This window comes from Lipotes vexillifer, unplaced genomic scaffold (genome assembly GCF_000442215.2).
Source record: "Lipotes vexillifer unplaced genomic scaffold, Lipotes_vexillifer_v1.1 scaffold447, whole genome shotgun sequence".
NCBI lineage: Eukaryota > Metazoa > Chordata > Mammalia > Artiodactyla > Lipotidae > Lipotes > Lipotes vexillifer.
In genome coordinates this window covers 2,593,975-2,611,577 of record NW_006786302.1, presented here as the reverse complement: position 1 = coordinate 2,611,577, position 17,603 = coordinate 2,593,975, and the positions used below count along the sequence as shown (strand labels likewise).

At 39.5% G+C, this 17,603-nt stretch overlaps 1 protein-coding gene across 1 annotated transcript in view; it reads left to right on the top strand.

Moving 5' to 3' along the window:
* Positions 1-17,603, top strand: part of ARHGAP28 (Rho GTPase activating protein 28) — a 67,633-nt gene that overhangs the window by 9,168 nt on the left and 40,862 nt on the right. Inside the window, exons 3-4 of the mRNA XM_007458451.1 lie at positions 6,550-6,642; positions 14,421-14,510. Of these exons, the coding sequence (XP_007458513.1) occupies positions 6,550-6,642; positions 14,421-14,510 (183 nt within the window). The remainder of the gene's footprint in view (positions 1-6,549; positions 6,643-14,420; positions 14,511-17,603) is intronic.

Sequence of the window (17,603 nt, the reverse complement as noted above, 5' to 3'; positions counted from 1 at the left end):
GCTCTTGCTTGCTGTTTATCTTCCAGAAGCATCCAACAATTTCTGTTTTGCTAACGGAAATGTTTAGTGGTTTCTAGATCTACTCTTTGAGAAAGGTATCCCTTTGACATTTTGAGTGATTTGCAGGGGGAGGAGAATGTGGTGTGTGCATTGTGATATCTTGATCCAATTTTCCTATGTTGATTTTTCAGTAGTATTTGTTCCTTTCAAAAAAATGTGTTTTTTCCCTTATTATAGAAGTAATACATCGTCTTTAATGGAAACTTAGAAAATATGGACAAGCGAGGTAAAAAAATGAGAATTTCTATGGGCCCAAATAAAATTTTATGATTTAATTAAATATCCAATGAATATAATTCTCAGTGAAATTCTAACCATAAAAGAATAGAATATTTAACCCTTGTTTTGGTAGAGCTCTTATACACTAAATCACAGATATTAAATCACCCGTTGGATACATAATGCAAGGTCTACAATCCATTTCATCATGAGCAGAAGTTCAGTGCTCAAACGGATTTTTTCTAATATTCAGAAGTTGTGAATCAATTATTACCTTCAGTAACACATTTAATTGAGCAAAATAGTCAATCTAATATATTTCCAATTTCATAATTTATAAACAGTTAAAGGTGGGACTAACTCATAATTAACTGAATAAATATAGGCATACAGTCCTTAAAAAAATGTTATATCACACATATACATTTGACTGCATGGCACAGAAAACCCAAGAAATCATGAGTTTATACAAATATGAATTTGTTTTTTCTCTCTTTCAGAGGAAACTGATCTTTGCTTTAGCGTAGATCCAGCTTCCTTCCATCTTTCTATTTTATCTTTCACATGTGGCCTTCATTCTTTTGCTTGCCAAGGGGGCTGGGCCACTCCTGCCACCATGCCCGTGTTCCTCATGGTTCCTGGAGCTTGTACCAACTGACTCTATCTCTCTGACTTCAGTTTCCCAGAAATCTTACTTGGTAGAATTCCAATTACCTCTCATTGCCTAGAAACGTTATACAATCATCCTTAGCTGCAAGAGAGCCTGGGAAATTGATATCTTTTCATTGTACACAAAAGTTCCTGAAAAAAAAAATCAGGATCCTATTAAGGAAGACAGGTGACTGGGTTTGGGGCAGGCGGTTGACAGGATCTTCCACACGTACCAGTGTCTGTCACCAGGCCTGGTGTGTGGTGAGCTCCCAGGACTGGCTGCTAAGTGGCCAAATGCAGTGATCAGTGCATAGGCAGTCATATCTGTGGGTGTCTCAGCAAGTCTGTATGAATGTGCACATCGTATGCATAACACGTGATTAAATGCAATTACCCTTGGGAGAACATGCCTGAATAAAAATGCACTTTCATTTTTCTCAATAGCCAGATGATTTCTGTTGTATCCCAGCTCCTCTTTTGGATGTGAACCCAGATGAAGAAGGGATGCCAGCAGTTCCCTGCAGAAATGGTCAACTGGTAAGACAGAGCAAGGGGATCAGGAGAAGTGGTTAATTCAAGGCAGCCTGGAAAGTTTAAAAAAAAAAAAAAAGTCTACTTACCTTGTAACAATGAAGAAAAAAGGGGACTCAGACTCAGGAATGAATAATTAAATAGTTAAATCCGCAAATTCTGTGGGGCCTGCTTGTACCTACAGTAACAAAAACAATCACAGCTGCAGCTGCAGCCACAGCCAGAAGTCAGTATATGTGGGAGGTCATCAGCTAAACTATTGTTCTCTTTGCTGAGTGCATAGTGGAAGATTTTATGCTACCTTCTATAAATCTTTCAAAATTAATTTAATTGTCACTGTAAGAAATATTTTGACATTTAAGTTACTTTCTAAATGTAAATATATTGTGGGACGCAGCACTATAGCATCTTGAATGTGTAACGATAAGTGGAAAAAGTGCACAATCTTGCACAGGAGGTAAACACGTTTTATTTAGAGCCCACCTCACCCAGTTTAGTGCAAATTTCAAAGAGTGATGATCTGAGTTCCAAACTGTCAGTGAAGCTATTTCAGTGAAAGAGATGAATCTCATGCTGTGATCTGTACCTCCTGGCATGAGGCCTGGGTCCTCTTACTGAAGTGGTGACCCTTCACCCTGAGAAGGACATGGGTTCCTGACATCTTCCTCCACCTGGACTCATGGCAGCAAAAAATTTACAGTGAGAGACCTTCCTCTATCATGCGTCTGTGTGTTTCCTTCTCTTTAGCTCTTTATTTTCTTTCCTAGCAGAGGAAGGGGGATTCTTTGTTGTTCTAAGAGTAACCCCTGTACCGTTCTTGATCTGTTGAAGAAGATGATGATGATGATGATGTTTAGATTCTCTACAGTTTACTTTCATCTTGCATATATTTTATGTGGGGCACTCTGTCCACATCTTGCAATTGTCTCAATACAGGCTAGCCCCTGGTCCCTTCCAAAATTCTGCTCAAGGGTTTGTATGTGGCCAATTTGTGTTCTGGCTGCTCTTCTGTTGCCTGAGGGTAGGTCAAGGTCTGGAGGTGGAGGGGTGGTCAGCTGGGGCTGTGAGCAATCCTGTTTTCAGAGTTTTGTCTCTGAATTTTTTTCTAATTTCATTGCATGTCTCATAAGAGTGTGAACTCTGTCTAGTCAGAGGTCTTTACATTTTCTGTTGAGTTGGAAGATTTTTCCCTTGGTTCAGGGAGTCTTCTATACCATCCTTCCGGCCAGGACACTTGATCCAGGCATTTGTTCCTCTCTGCCCACCCTCTCCCCTTCACAGCAGCCACTACCTCTTCTCTCAGCTAGAGGAGGGGCAAGTCAGAGTAGACACGGGGTGTTTTCAAAGAACGATTTCTATGAGCTTTTTACCCCACCTGCCTCTACCTACTGTTTTGATTGCCTCCTCTTCACCCTGGGGTTATAGGGATGGCTCAGCACATGACCTCTGACCCTGGAAAGATGAGACAACAGCAATTTATTACATGTTCTCACAGCCCAGGGAGGGAGGACACCGCACACCATACAGAGCCACATGTGGGGTGCACTTGGGAACAGAGTGAACAACCAGGCTTTGTAGTATCAAGGGGGGGAGTGCCCCCTTGGTTCTCACAGAGGATGGATTGGCTTGTTTGAATAATTCCATGGGTGGACAGGAAACTGAAACCCACTACTCAGGGATAAGCAAGAACTGTGTCTGGCCCCCTGGGTAAGGACTGTTGTCTTACTAGGGGACCTTATCTGAGGGAGCAAAGTGGGAGGGGAACTTGGGCTTAGACCACTTACTGCCCTCCCGCTTTTACCGGATGTCAAGGCAACGTGTAAGAGTGAGTCTTATTTTAGATCTTGTTGCCTCATTGACACTCCACCTCCAGCCATGGACTCTCATGATGAGTCTATGCTTATTTTGTTTCTTTTGTCTTTTATCACTATCCCTTTTATTTCAATTCTTTGATGGTCTTGTCACCTTTTAAAGGTTAAAGGCAAGTGTGGTGACGAAACACATGAAGAAATGTCCCACTGAGGTGAATGAGAACGATTAAGTTTTATTCCAGCCACACCCCTGAACTACTCACCAGTTTATAGAATGGGAAGGCAGTACTGCTTTTATCCCTGGAGGAGGATGAGGGCTAGCCCGCCAGAATGACCACAGAGAAGAGTAGAAATACTAATTTCCATAATCACATATATTACAAACTGTTACGTCTTCTTAGCAGATTGCATCTCTTATCCTTTGAGCAAATCTGGCAAGAAATATCTCTGGATACTAAATTTTAATAACTAAAAAGCTTAAATCCTAAACTGGTTAGTATCAGTGTGCTAGGCTGTTGATCATTTTCTTTCAGAAATTTGTAAATATGAATCTATTTGCTTTTCATATAGTGTTAATGTTGAGAAGCCTGATGCCTCTCTAAATCATTCCTTTATTTGCATCCTACTCTCATTTTTATATTTCTGGAAGCTTTTAGGTTTATCTTTGTTGTTAGAGACCTGAACTGCCATCAGGATATGAAATCTTTTTTTTTTTAATTTTTTTTATCATGATCCAGCACTCAGCTTTTTGTTTCTGAAACATGTTTCCTTTCAGTTCTGAACATTCTTTTCCCATTATTTCTTTTACTTCATTATCTCCATTTTCTCTCTTCTTCTTTTCATTTCTTACATTAAACTCACACAGCTCTTAAGTTGGCTCTTATATTTCCCATGTCTTTTTTTCCCCATTTGTTCTGTATGCTAGCAGATTTTGTCTACATCATTTTGTGGAAACCTAATTCTCATTTTTGTCATGAGTGGTTATAATTGGGTCCCTGTTGATTTTTAAATTCAGCGATCATACTGTTAATTCATAAGAACTCCTCCTTTTTTCACTGATTTACCCTTTATTGTTATAGTTAGTCCTGATTTATGATTGCAATAGTCTCTCAGATCTCTCTGAAATTATTAAATCATTATAAGCCTTTTTCTCTTCCCTCACTTATCTCTTTCTCCCAGAATGTATATCAATATACTTTTCTTCCAAAATGTTGATTTTCTCCACAGCTGACTTTTTTATAGTGTTGATTTTTCTCCAGTGGCTGATGATCCTTAGTGAGGGTCTGGATTGACTAGTTAACGACTTTTAGGATATGTCATTGCTGTATGATTTCTCTGCCATTATATAGATATTTTCCCAAAGGGCTCTTTATTAAATAAGAGGGCTGACTTTGGGTCCTGTGTAAGCAGTAAGCTATGTGAGCAGTCTGTGAATGGACGTTATTTTAACAGCACACATGGGTGAGTCCGTGCATGTGTGCATGCGTAGACACACGTACATAACACATACACACACAAATACACGCATGCACATACCTTCAATGCCAAAGGGAGAGTGGCAAATGATATCATTCCCAGACAAAACTCATGTTCTCCTTTTATTCTCCCATCCATGTCTTTCATGAGGGTCCAGAGTGACCTGATACTGAGGTCTGTTTTGGTCCCAACCCTGGGCATCTTCCCAAGGCAGGTAGTTCACTTCATTCAGAGTGCTTTCCTTGGGTCCATACTTGGCTGCTGTCTGCTGTTCAGTGTAAAGGGAACTGTTGGGAGTTCTGTCAGGCCCTTCCATTAAGGAAACACTTTACAATAAATTATCCTAGCCATTGCCCAGGGGCCCCTTCTTGTCCTGTGTGGTTTTCACTCTAAGCTTGGTTGTTTGTTTGCTTTTTTGTGGATTTGCCCTTTCTTTGTCTTATGCTATCCTTAGGCTGAGAATTTCTTTACAATTATGAAATAAATTACTTACTTTTTATTTTCCAGGAATTTCTGACAATTTTTAATCTGTTGTTAGAACACTTTGTTGGTTTTCAGTGTCCTTGGAGCTATACTTAAAAAATACGCCCTTTCTCTAATTCTGAGTGATTGACAGTGGTACACTCTCTGACCTCCATCCTGATCTAAGTTTTCTTGTACTGCCTTTTCAGTATTGTTTCCCCTTCCAAAGAGATGTGTGTTCTTCATAGCAATATAATACATACACATTGGGGGAAAGTTAGAAAATATGGAAAAGCCACATGAAAAATGTTTCTAAGGTCTCATGTAAAAGTTTATTTCATTAATATTCAGTATGCTTAATTTTGCAAAAAGTTGCTTTAATCATGGAGTAGAATATTTGCATCTTATTTTGGGAAATGCCATTATATCGCAAATGCTGCTAAAAATCTTAGAGCATATGCACAAGGCCTACGGTGCAGCACATCACAATTAGAATAGTCTCAAATCCATTTGCTGCATAGTGAAAAGCAGAGCTTTTCCAATACTCAGTGATGGGAATGAAATATTTGGTTCAGTCATATGTGTTTGTGAGATAGTCTGTTTTTCCAGTTTCATAATGAAAAAAAAACCCTGAATACTCTTGCTTTTGATTTTTAAATCACTCCAAAATACAGTCATAAAGTCTGATTTTTAAGTAGCATAGTTTAATCAGTAAGCTTCCTGACTTAGACAATTAGAGGTTTATTTTCCTTACAAAATAAGAAGTCTGCAGCTGGTTTGACTAATATCCCTCTCATGGACCTACCAAATTTTTATCTTTCCATTCTGTTCCACTCAGCATACAGGCTAGTATTTAATGCTTACAGGATGTCTGGGCATCACAGGTACCATGCCCATGTTCTGGGAGAAGCATCAGCCAGCTGATTCCATGCACTTCAACAAGAAAACATTAGCCTTCCTGCGTACTCTACCAAGTAGGGTTTCACTCGAATCTCTTTGGACGGAGCCATCACATGATCACACTTAGTCCTTTTAGATAGACACACAGCATCTTGGAGCAAGATCATGATGTTAAAGAAGAAAAGAAAAGTGGGTTTTGGCAGGCAGGTAGCAGTGTCTGCTTTTGAGACTCATTTCTATTGCAGTGCATGACATTCATGAGGCTCAATATCCTTTTGGAGGAATTGGTGAATGCTACCAATTGCACTGTAGTCATTAACTCTGTGTATGTCCACATGGCTGTGCATTTATACAGATTCTAGTGTAATGTATAATTGAATAAACAATCACATAGCGAAAGATATGCCTGGATAAAAATGACTTTCATTTCTTTCATTAGCCAGGCGATACCTGTGACAACCATCCTAGTCAGTTGGACGGCACCCAGGAAGAAAAAGAGCTGCCAGGAGTTATCAAAACAAGTGGTTCCTTGGTAAGTGATAGCAGGAGAACTGGGGGTAGTGATGAAGAAAGAAGCCATTCCTTCAAGACAATCATGCAAAACTTCAAAACAACACAACATAATTCAGGTGGCTGGACAACTACAGCTGTCACATGCCTATCTACCTTTATTCGATCTGTAGGAAGCCATTCAGCAGTAAATGAACCCGAGTTTAATAGTTAAAGCCACAAACAACTACATGCTCTATTAAAACAGATACAAACCCAGAAAACCAACGATGGTAGGCATTTCTTTATGACAGATTTAGTTCCTTTCCATTTTTCTTTTAATTTGAAAAATTCTCATAAGAGTGTTGGTTCCATTGAGTCACAGCTCCACCAGCTATGGACGTCAGGTCACAGGACAGCAGTAGGTGTCCTCAGGTTGTCCACTGTTTCCCTGGTGCAGGGCGAACACCAGGCATCTTAGTTCTGACCACACTCTTCACCCTAGGTGTCTAGTGCCCCTCCCCTTCCCCATCCCCCTGCTTTTCCCCAAAGCCACTTCCACTCCCCACTTACCCAGAGGAGGGCAAAGTCAGGCAAACATTGGGAGAAAGATCCAGCTTCTGTCAGTTTACAAACGGGAAAGATTGCTTTATTTATGGTTTAGCCAGAGCCTGTTCTCACATCTGTTTTTACTTGCACTTCTATCCTAAGCTATCTTTTCTCTCCCTTGGTGGAGCTTATGTACTCTACCTTTCCTTTAATTTTTCCATCCTCATATTACCTCCCTTAACTTCCTCCCAGGTAGAAAAAAGCTAAATGGTGAATCCAATAGGTTCCCTTCTCCCTACTGAGACGGTGTCGGGGAGAGACTGAGTTTCAAGGGCTCTGCTCATACTGACCCCAGATGTGGTTACTCATACCTTCAGTTGTTTTCCCTCATGATTTGGAGGAGATAGTAGATGTCTATTTCAAAAGTGTCTCCATTTGATTAGGAGGGAGGTGGATTTTGGAAAAGAATTTACATTATTCCTGGAATATTTCTTTCTGACCACCACTCGTGTGAATGTTGCTGGGATTCTTTTTTCTTTTTTTCATTATGTTTTGTTGACTCTACTAGGTTTTAGGAGAGAAAGACTTGGTCATTGACTTAACTCTCCCATTTTATTCCAGAATATTATCCCTATTGTTTACAGAAAGAATACATAACTCTTTTTTAAAAAAATTTATTTATTTTATTTATTTATTTTTGGCTGTGTTGGGTCTTTGTTACTGCGCGCAGGCTTTCTCTAGTTGTGGCGAGTGGGGGCTACTCTTCATCGCAGTGCGTGGGTTTCTCATTGCAGTGGCTTCTCTTGTTGCGGAGCACAGGCTCTAGGCACGCAGGCTTCGGTAGTTGTGGCTCATGGGCTCAGTAGTTGTGGCTCACAGGCTCAGTAGTTGTGGCTCGTGGGCTCTAGAGCGCAGGCTTAGTAGTTGTGGCACACGGGCTTAGTTGCTCCCTGGCATGTGGGATCTTCCCAGACCACGACTCGAACCTGTGTCCCCTGCACTGGCAGGTGGGTTCCTAACCACTACGCCACCAGGGAAGCCCCAACTCTTTCTTTTTATATTAAAATTATCCACAGTTTGTTCTCTGCTGGTATTTCCAAGCTTTAGTTCCCTTGCCTTTTTTTTTTTAATAACGTTTATTTGTTTGTTTGTTTGTTTATTTATTTATTTGGCTCTGCTGGGTCTTACTTGTGGCACGTGGGATCTTCATTGCGGCATGCAGGATCTTTTAGTTGCAGCATGCAAACTCTTAGTTGCAGCATGCATGTGGGATCTAGTTCCCTGAACAGGGATTGAACCCGGGCCCCCTGCATTGGGAGTGCCGAGTCTTAGCCACTGGGCCACCAGGGAAGTCCTAGTTCCTTTGACTTAATCACACAAATCCTCTACTTTGGAAAACAAATCAACTTTCTGTTTCAAGAACATAGTTGGAGCTTTCCAGTGATAAAATTTTGTTTGATCTTTTCTCATCTTTCAAAATGGGCAAAAGATTTGAATAGACACCTCTCCAAGAAAGAGATTTGGATGGTGAATCATCTTATGAAAAGTGCTCAATATCATTAGTGATAGTGGAAATGCACATAAAGCCATGATGAGATAGCTCTACATACCCTGTAGAATGGCTGAAATTTAAAAAGCTGACCGTATCGACTGGTGCTAAGGATGCAGAGCAACTGGAACTCTCATACATTGCTGGTAGGAATGTAAAATGGTCCATCCACTTTGGAAAATAATTTGGTAGTTTCTTAAAATATTAGGCACATGCCTTCCATATAGACCCAGCCATTCTACTCATAGATAATATATATTCATACGAAGACTTAACCACAAAAGTTTATAGCTTAATAGCCCCAAACTGGAAAGAACCCAGTTTTACCTGCAGCTAAATATATGAACAAATTGTGATATATCCATACAATAGAATATTTCTCAGCAATAAAAAGCAATGAACATTTGATATACAAAGCATGGATGGATCTTAAAATAATTATGCCACGTGAAAGAAGCCAGACAAAAAAGATTCAATTTATATGAAATTACAGAAAACGTAAACTAACCTATAATGAGGGAAAGAAGATCGGTGATTGCCTAGGGGTTGGTGCGGAGGAGAGGGAAGGAGGGATGACAAAGGGGCATGAGGACATTTGGGGAGTGCTGGTTTTGTTCATTGTCTTGACTGTGGTGATGGTTTCATAGGTCTGTATATTTGTCAGAACTCATCAAATTGTATGCCTATAATCTATCTCAAGAAACCTTCGCAAAAGAGTCCATATAATATTTTATGATTTCTTTAATATCCAACACATTTATTTTGCAGTAAGCTACTTACAATAAAGGAATTGTCTGTTATAATATAGATGATTATCTATTGTCTATATATTATACATGGTTGAATCTTGACTCTAAATCACAAATGCCACTAAATCTGGGCATTTACAAAAGATTTACAGAAGATTTACAACCTGTACAGAAGGCTTACAACCCAGTCTACAGTCCTTACAAACTACTCTACAAATCACTTGTATAGATAAAAGAAACATTTTCCTTATGTGTAGTCAACATAAATGAATTAGTCATTAGAGGTGTTAGTTAATTCAAAGGCAAAGTAGTCGGTCTAGTTTATTTCCAATGTCTTAAGTGAAACTCAAATAGCTACATTTGCTATTGATTTATAATTCGCTGCAAAATACAGTCATACCTTCTGTTAAAAATGATCAATTGCATCTGTGTTTGCTTTGTAGTAAAGAAAATCTAAGGAACCTTGGTTTAAACAAGTAGGAGTTTGTTTTAATCACAAAGTGAGCAACTAATGGTGGATAAACCAAGGCTAGTACAACTGCAGTGCAATGCAGTGCCGACCTTAGCACAAAACTTCTAACTTTTTCCTTTCATGCTGCCACCATAACATGTGGATTTAATCCTTAAACTTACAACATGGTTAGCAAACTCTGGATCCCATTAGGAACATGTGCCAACTGACTGTTCATTGTTAACAGAAAACCTTAGCTCTCCTGGAGAACCCGCACAGTGGCATTTTTCATATTGCCCATTGACCTACTCTTGTACTCTTACATGACAATCTGGGTTTCTTTTCTCTTCTTTGGTTGCCTGAATCTTATTCCTTTATAAATAAGCTTTTTGTGTTGGCCCTCTCTACAACCTTTTTGAATTTTGAATTTATTGCTGGAATTCTGAACTTTCACAAGAATCAGCCCCTTATTTCATTCATCTTGGTGACTGCTCAGTGAGTTCTTTCTGAGAACTGATTTCTTTCTTCAGTTTCTGGACATTGTCTTCTATTACGTCTTAAGTTATTTTTTTCTCCTCATTTTCTATGTTTCCCCCTTCTAGAACACATATTAGATGGTTCCTCCTTTGCTTGAATTGAATTTCAGTATCTCCTAAATTTTCTGTCCTGTTAGTCTGTTTGCTCTGATTTCTTCATCTTTATCTTCCAGATTGGTAATTTTTTTCTTGGTCATGATTCTGTTTTTTTTTTTTTAAGCTTGCCTTACTCCTTATACATTTCAGCAAACATATTCTTATTTCCCAAGAACAACTTTTTTCTCTCTGATTTACCCATTATGGTAGCTGTAGGTTCTTGATTCATAGAAGCAATAGCCCCTTGAAGATAAGAATTATATTATTTGTAAGGAATGAGATTATTTCTGTCTTTTTTATTGATATATATATATATATATATATATATACTTTAAAGTGCATGCATTTTAGGTATATAATTCAGTTTGAAGAAGTGTTTTCACTCATATAACTACAGTCAGTCAAAATAGAAAACATTTCCATCACCAAAGAAATTTCTCTCAGGCCTTTTCCAGTCTATTGTCCTCCCTGTCCTGCAGCAGCAAACCCTATTGAGATTAATATGCACTCTTGTGTCTGGCTTCTTTCACTCAGAATAATTTTTAGATTTATCCATTTGTTGTGTGTATTAGAAATTTAGTCCTTTTATTACTAACAATAATCCATTGTGTAAATATACTACTATTGGTAGTATACTACTATCTATTCACCTGATGGTGGACATGTGGACTGTTTCCAGTTTTGCGCTATTACGAATAATGCCGCCAATACATTCATTTAGTATAAAGGATGTATATTCTCATTTCTCTTTGGTAAAGATGCAACATAATTCAGATTGTTGGCAAACAAGCCATCCTCAGCTCCATCACCCATAACTCTTAAACTCAGCTAGGAATAATTCAATAAATCAAAAATAACTAAATTCTATCTTTTAAAGAAAGCATCTACAGGCAGAAACAACAACAGAAACTAATATTTTAAACGTGTATCCTAAGTGGAGGATGTTGTCAACTAAAGCTTGGTCCTGTGGGTGAGCTCATATGGAAAAATAACAGATTACCATGTAAAATTTTTTTCATTATTTTCAGTATCAACTAAGAAACAAAAATTTAGTTTTTCCCAGTTATTTTCCAAACGTAAACATCTTGTGTGGAAAACATGCTAGCTTTTCGAGTGCGTAGCAGTGATAGAAGCAGTGGAGTCCTGCCCACGTGCAAGCACCGTCTGATTAGGGAAGCACACATCTCCCCTGTCGGGTGACAGCAAGTGTCCCCAAGTTTACAGTGCAGGGAGAGCTTCTCACCAAGACTATGGATCCTGGATGTTTTTTCCTGTCCATCTCTGCAGTCCCTCCACCATACCCCTGTCTATCAGAATCCTGTCACAGCAAGAGGGTGGGATGACCCACCAAAGCCTCCATCAGGGCTGAAAATGTTCAACAAGGCAGAAGACACCAGCACATTTTCAGGTGGAACTACCACCCCTGGGTCCCTGAAGTTGTCTGCAATCATAATGCAAGTCTTTATTAATTTTGATTGATTACTGTAGGGAATTGCTGTATGTTTCCTCTGCAGTTGAGTAGGCTGATTTTACTAAAAGGCCAAAATTGTTGATTGTGTTTTTTTTGCGAGTGACTGGGGTGTACTTAACTTTAAGATGCATAGAGGGGGCAGGTGGGTTAGTGCAGTAAACACTCCCCAAATGCAAAACCGATGAAGGGAATGAAGAATTCTTCATCCAGGCAAAGCCGATTTCATTATCAGTTACCCCTCCTTCTCTTTTACACCCCCCTCCTCCTTCAGTATCCATGGGGAATTAGTTCCAGTACCCCCCAGGATACCAAAATCCATGTGTGCTCAAGTCCCTTATATAAAATGGTGTGGTATGTGCATATAACCTACACACACCCTCCTGAATACTTTAAATCATCTCTAGATTACTTATAATACCTAACACAGTGTAAATGCTATATAGTCACTGGCATATGCAAAATTCACGTTTTGTTTTTTTGGAAATTTCTGGAATTTTTTTTCATATATTATCCATCTGGGTTGGATGAATGTACAAATGTAGAACCCGTGGAGACAGAGAGTCAACTGTACTCAAACTAGGAGCCCACCCACCCCAGGGCAGTTAGTTCATTTTATTTAGACAGAATTGGGGGGGGGTGCGGTTCTAGGGTTATATTTAGGGGCTGTCTGCATATTTAAAGAGGGATGGTCTACTTGACCTCTATCGATATTTTGTAAACAGCTCTTAACTATTTGCCTGTGGCCCTTTCCTACTCTTTGTACATTCTGTTATTTTTCTCTTCCCTCTCTAAAAAATTTTCTTTTATGCTGTTTTCAAGTAGAGGTTTTTATTTTACCAAATCAATTCTATTAGCTTTTCTTCTAGAAATTTCTATCAGCTATGGAATTCTTTGCTGGTTTCCGTTGCTGTTAACAATCTGTTTCTTTAAAAAAAATATATATATATATATATATATAGATATGTATATATGTTTTCTGCCATTTTTAGTGATTTGGGGTGAGGGGAGTTAGGTGATTGTCAGCTTGCCATCTTGACTTAAATTTCTTGTGCTAGATCTTGTGTTCTATTTGTTCCTTTAAAGAACAAAGAGACCTATGTTTATTTTATAAAGTAACACATACCGTCTATAGAAAATTTAGAAAATATGGTCAAGAGCGATGAGTGACAGTTTTTTAAAAAACAAAATATCGTATGTTTTTATAAGTATCAAATATATTCGATTTTGCCATAAGGTTCCTTCAGTAAGGAAAAGAATATTCATTTCTTAAATTTCAGTAATGCCCTTGTACACTAAAGCAAAAATCTACTTCAAGCTTTATAAATGAAAAAACAATTTGGTACTATTGCTGTTGAATTCTAATCACTGTGAAAGATCGTCCTAGGGTCTGTTTAAAAAAAATAAGATTAAGTAATGCCCTTGTACACTAAAGCAAAAATCTACTTCAAGCTTTATAAATGAAAAAACAATTTGGTACTATTGCTGTTGAATTCTAATCACTGTGAAAAATCGTCCTAGGGTTTGTTTAAAAAAAATAAGATTAGGGGCTCCTCTGGTGGCGCAGTGGTTGAGAGTCCCCCTGCTGATGCTGATGCAGGGGACACGGGTTTGTGCCCCGGTCCGGGAAGATCCCACAAGCTGCGGAGCAGCTGGGCCCGTGAGCCATGGCCGCTGAGCCTGTGCGTCTGTAGCCTGTACTCCGCAATGGGAGAGGCCGCAACAGTGAGAGGCCCGCATACTGCAAAAAATAAAAATAAAAATAAAAATAAGATTATAGACAAGTTAAGTTTGTGTTTGGCTGCATGTAATAGAAAAGTTGGAGTTGCTTTGCTTCACGTGGAGATGCTTAAGAGGGGGTGGTCCAAGTGTGACAGGGCAGCCACGTGGTTCCCCTTAGCACAGACCCAGCCATCTCTGCCATCCATCATCCTCATTAGAGCAAGATGCCTGGCAACTCCAGGCTGTCACCTAGAGTGCTGTCAAGAGCATGTAGCAGCTGACCCTACTCTTTTTGGTCAGGAAAGCCTTAACTTTTCTGGAGGCACTCTTCTTAATATTACACTTACACCTCATTGACCACACTTGTCACATGATCACTTTTAGCTGCAAAGAAGCCTGGAAATCAAGTTCTCTGGTTTAACACCTCACTCCCTGGAACAAAACCAAGATATTGTTAAGGAAAATGGAATTTGTGGCAGACAAGAGCAGTGTCTGTCACAGGGCCAGGGTCTGTCAGAGGGCCAGGCATTTAGGTGGTTCGCAGTGATAAGCCCTGAAGGGCTGGTGCAATTGCCCATGCCCTGGCAGTCATAACTCTGTGTATTGCCACACATATCTAAATACGTACGCATAGTGGAATACACAAACACGTTAGAAAGTATTTGCCTGAATAAGAATGGTGCTTTCATTTCTCCATTTAGCCAGATGATGCGTCTTTCAACATTACTACCCTGTCAGATGGGTCCCAAGATGAAGAAGGGAGTTTTGCAGTTCCCAGGAGTGGCTCCATGGTAAGTCATCGCATGCCCAGATGATTGCATGTCAGGGCAAAATTGCAAATTCAAGGCAAGAAGAAGCAATTTTTTTCAAACAGATGAGAAAAACTTGAACTAACACTGTGAGGAAACCACAGCTGCCAATAGACCCATCAACCTTATAACAATTAGGAAGAAAGAGACTCAAAACTGAGGAATGAATAGATCAGTTTGAAAGACTCCATAAATTAATACGGATGCAGTGTTCTTTAGGAGCATCAAGCATGGAGTGATTTGTTAACTTTTGTCCCCTTGTCTGAGTTCATACAGATGATCTGTCCTAACTCTGCCATCTTAACTCAGAAGTCCTTTTACCTGCAGGATAAATTAAAATTTCCTCCTCCTGATATTGAAGCCTCCGCACTGTTCCCTGTGTATCCAGCGTTGGATCTCAGGACTCATCCAAACAAACCCTCCAGATTCACTCACGTGGCCTTGAGTAGTAGAACTTCTACTTTTCTTTGTCTCAAAGTCTCGTCATTCCTCCCCCCACCCCACCTGCACTGGGAACTCCCAATTGGTGTTTCTGTGCAGGAGCCCTGGCAGGGTGTGGCATAATGGACCAGAAGTGAGGGACCCTGTTAGATAAAGTAGTGGTTCTCCACTGTCAAGTTGATGGAAGGCAAAAGAGCACAACAAGACGGGCAGATGGAGGGGGCACATTCAGCATCCTCCTGGGCAGTAGTTTCTTGTCTGTTGTCGAGTTTGATATACCGGGTAGTTGATATGCACAGCACACTCCCAGGGCACCCCCATTGTTCAGGGAGATAATGCCATTAGCCCCATGTGAATGAGTTTTTCTGTTGTGTTTTTAGATTTTTGGTTATGAGGTTGTTTTGTTTTGTTTCATAGTGATCATTTAAGGAGCATAAAATAATGTGAGTGATTTTTGTCAGTAGCACTCACTACAGGTTATAGCACTGATAGGCTAAGGGTTACCCACAGTTTCTGACCTACTGGCTTTAAATTCAGCTGTTACTTTCCCATTTAAGACCACGCATTGGAATGCAAATAAGTGAGAATATCTCTATTTCAGAGATAACCTCCAGTTCACCCCACTTAGTGATGAAAACAAAGTAAGTCATTTGCAAACTGGTGACTCCTAGAAATGAGGAGTTTCCTACAGTAGACCTTACATGGTTGTGCTGTCCACCCCACCCCGACCCCGTGACCGAGGATTCCTCTTCTAAGTAAGGCCTTGCCCAGGATCCTTCCTTTTCAGTCTCAGCTGGAGGTACCCATGTGCCCAAGACTCAGCCCTAAGTCTTAGCCTCACCTCTACCTGTCTTCTCTGACACCTGTTGATTTTATCTTGTACTTAGTTCTAGAATATGTCTACTCCCCTCTTTTCCTACAACTTCTTCCTTAGTACAGAAACTCATCATCTTTCTGTGCTGCTGAAGCAGCCGCCTAAGTGATCTCCCGGACTTTAGCTTATACCCTCCATCTCATCCTCGCCGTGGCTGCAAGTCATCGGTCTAAAATGCAAGTCTTGCTCCACGCCTGCAGCAGTTCTCCCCACTTTCTAGTTAGTGTTAGTGTTAGGTAGTTAGAAAGCTCCTGTCTCTGACCCCTCGTCTGTCCCCTAGCTGACTTCACCTGTTCTATAAGCCAACAAGAAAGTACTGTGTGTAGTTCTGTGCACACACCAAGCAGAGCTTGAAGTATGGTGTTTGCACCGTTGAGTTGCTAAAGAAGAGGAGGTTGGGTAGGCCTGTTTTCTAGGCTTTTCCATGGCAGCTCTGTGACCACAATGCTTGTGACGTTTTTCTATTTCTTCACTCTTTGCTGATTCATTGATTTATTCATTCACCAAATCTTTATTGAACATGTGTTGTCTACAGATAGGATCCTTGAAAGTTTGACAGTGTAAGAGAAAGAAAATGATCTTGCATGGCAGTTATAGATAGAGCTTCCTGGGGTAAGTTAGTCATCACTCAGATTTCGTTTTTGTTTTCATTTTGTTTTTCTGAAAACTGATTGAATGTCAATAATGACGTAAGTAAAAGTTTCAGCAGTAATGACACTCAAAAAAATTTCATTGGTACCTGTCTCTAGTGTGACTTACTTTGGATTGTTTGTTACTCATAATATCTTTACTTTGAAATGTTAAACAAATTGGTTAGTTTCTAAAGTAGCCCACAGATGCCAACTTAACTCCTTCTGCACCTGTACTGAAAATCATTCTAGAACTTCTTATCGTGACGTAAACACATTTTTGACTTCCCTGCTTCTTGATTATAAGGAGCCATGGGCACCCCAGTTTGGTTCCCCAGTTTCTTCTACATGGTGGGATTTCCAGTGATTCAGTGCAGTGGAGGCAAGGGCTTCAGGGGTCCTGGCCATGATGCCTATAAAGGTAAATCTCGCCGGCCTGTCAGGGAAAATCTCACTGACTATTTACTGTTATCTCCAAGACTCCAGAGGCTCTTGACAACTTTCACTGTTGGCATTTATGTTGTGGAATGGGATAAAGTAGGTAACCTAACTTTATCTTTTCCAAGAGGATAGCCTTGGTTTGACCAACATCTTGTTTTTTCATTCTTTCATCTTTTTTACTTGTTTGATTTGCACCTTTATGATAAGTGAATTCTCTATGTATACAGGGTCTATCCTAATTACTATGACTCTATGTTTTGTTTATTTAAATTTGTTACAAGTTTGCCATCATTGTTTAGAATCAAAGTTTTCTTTCCTCTTCTCAGAAATTTTTTTCTTTCAGATGAACTTACATTGAGGCTATCACTACCCATTTAATAAAAATCTTGTTAGTACTCCACTAAGAATTTCATTGAATTTAAAGATTGTTGGAGAGAATTCACATCTTAAAATATTGAATCTTCCCACTGAGAAAAAAATGTGTCTTTCTATTCATTTGTATCTTCTATCCTTCAATAAAATTTCATAATTTCCTCTCATATTTTTTCCTACACATTTTTTCATTTATTACTAGGAACTTAATAGCTTTCATTGGTATTTTAAATGGTAGGGGGTTTTCATGGTATCTTCTTGTCTGTTTTTGTGGATATACAAGGAAAGTATTTTTGTTACTCACAAAAGTCTCTCTTA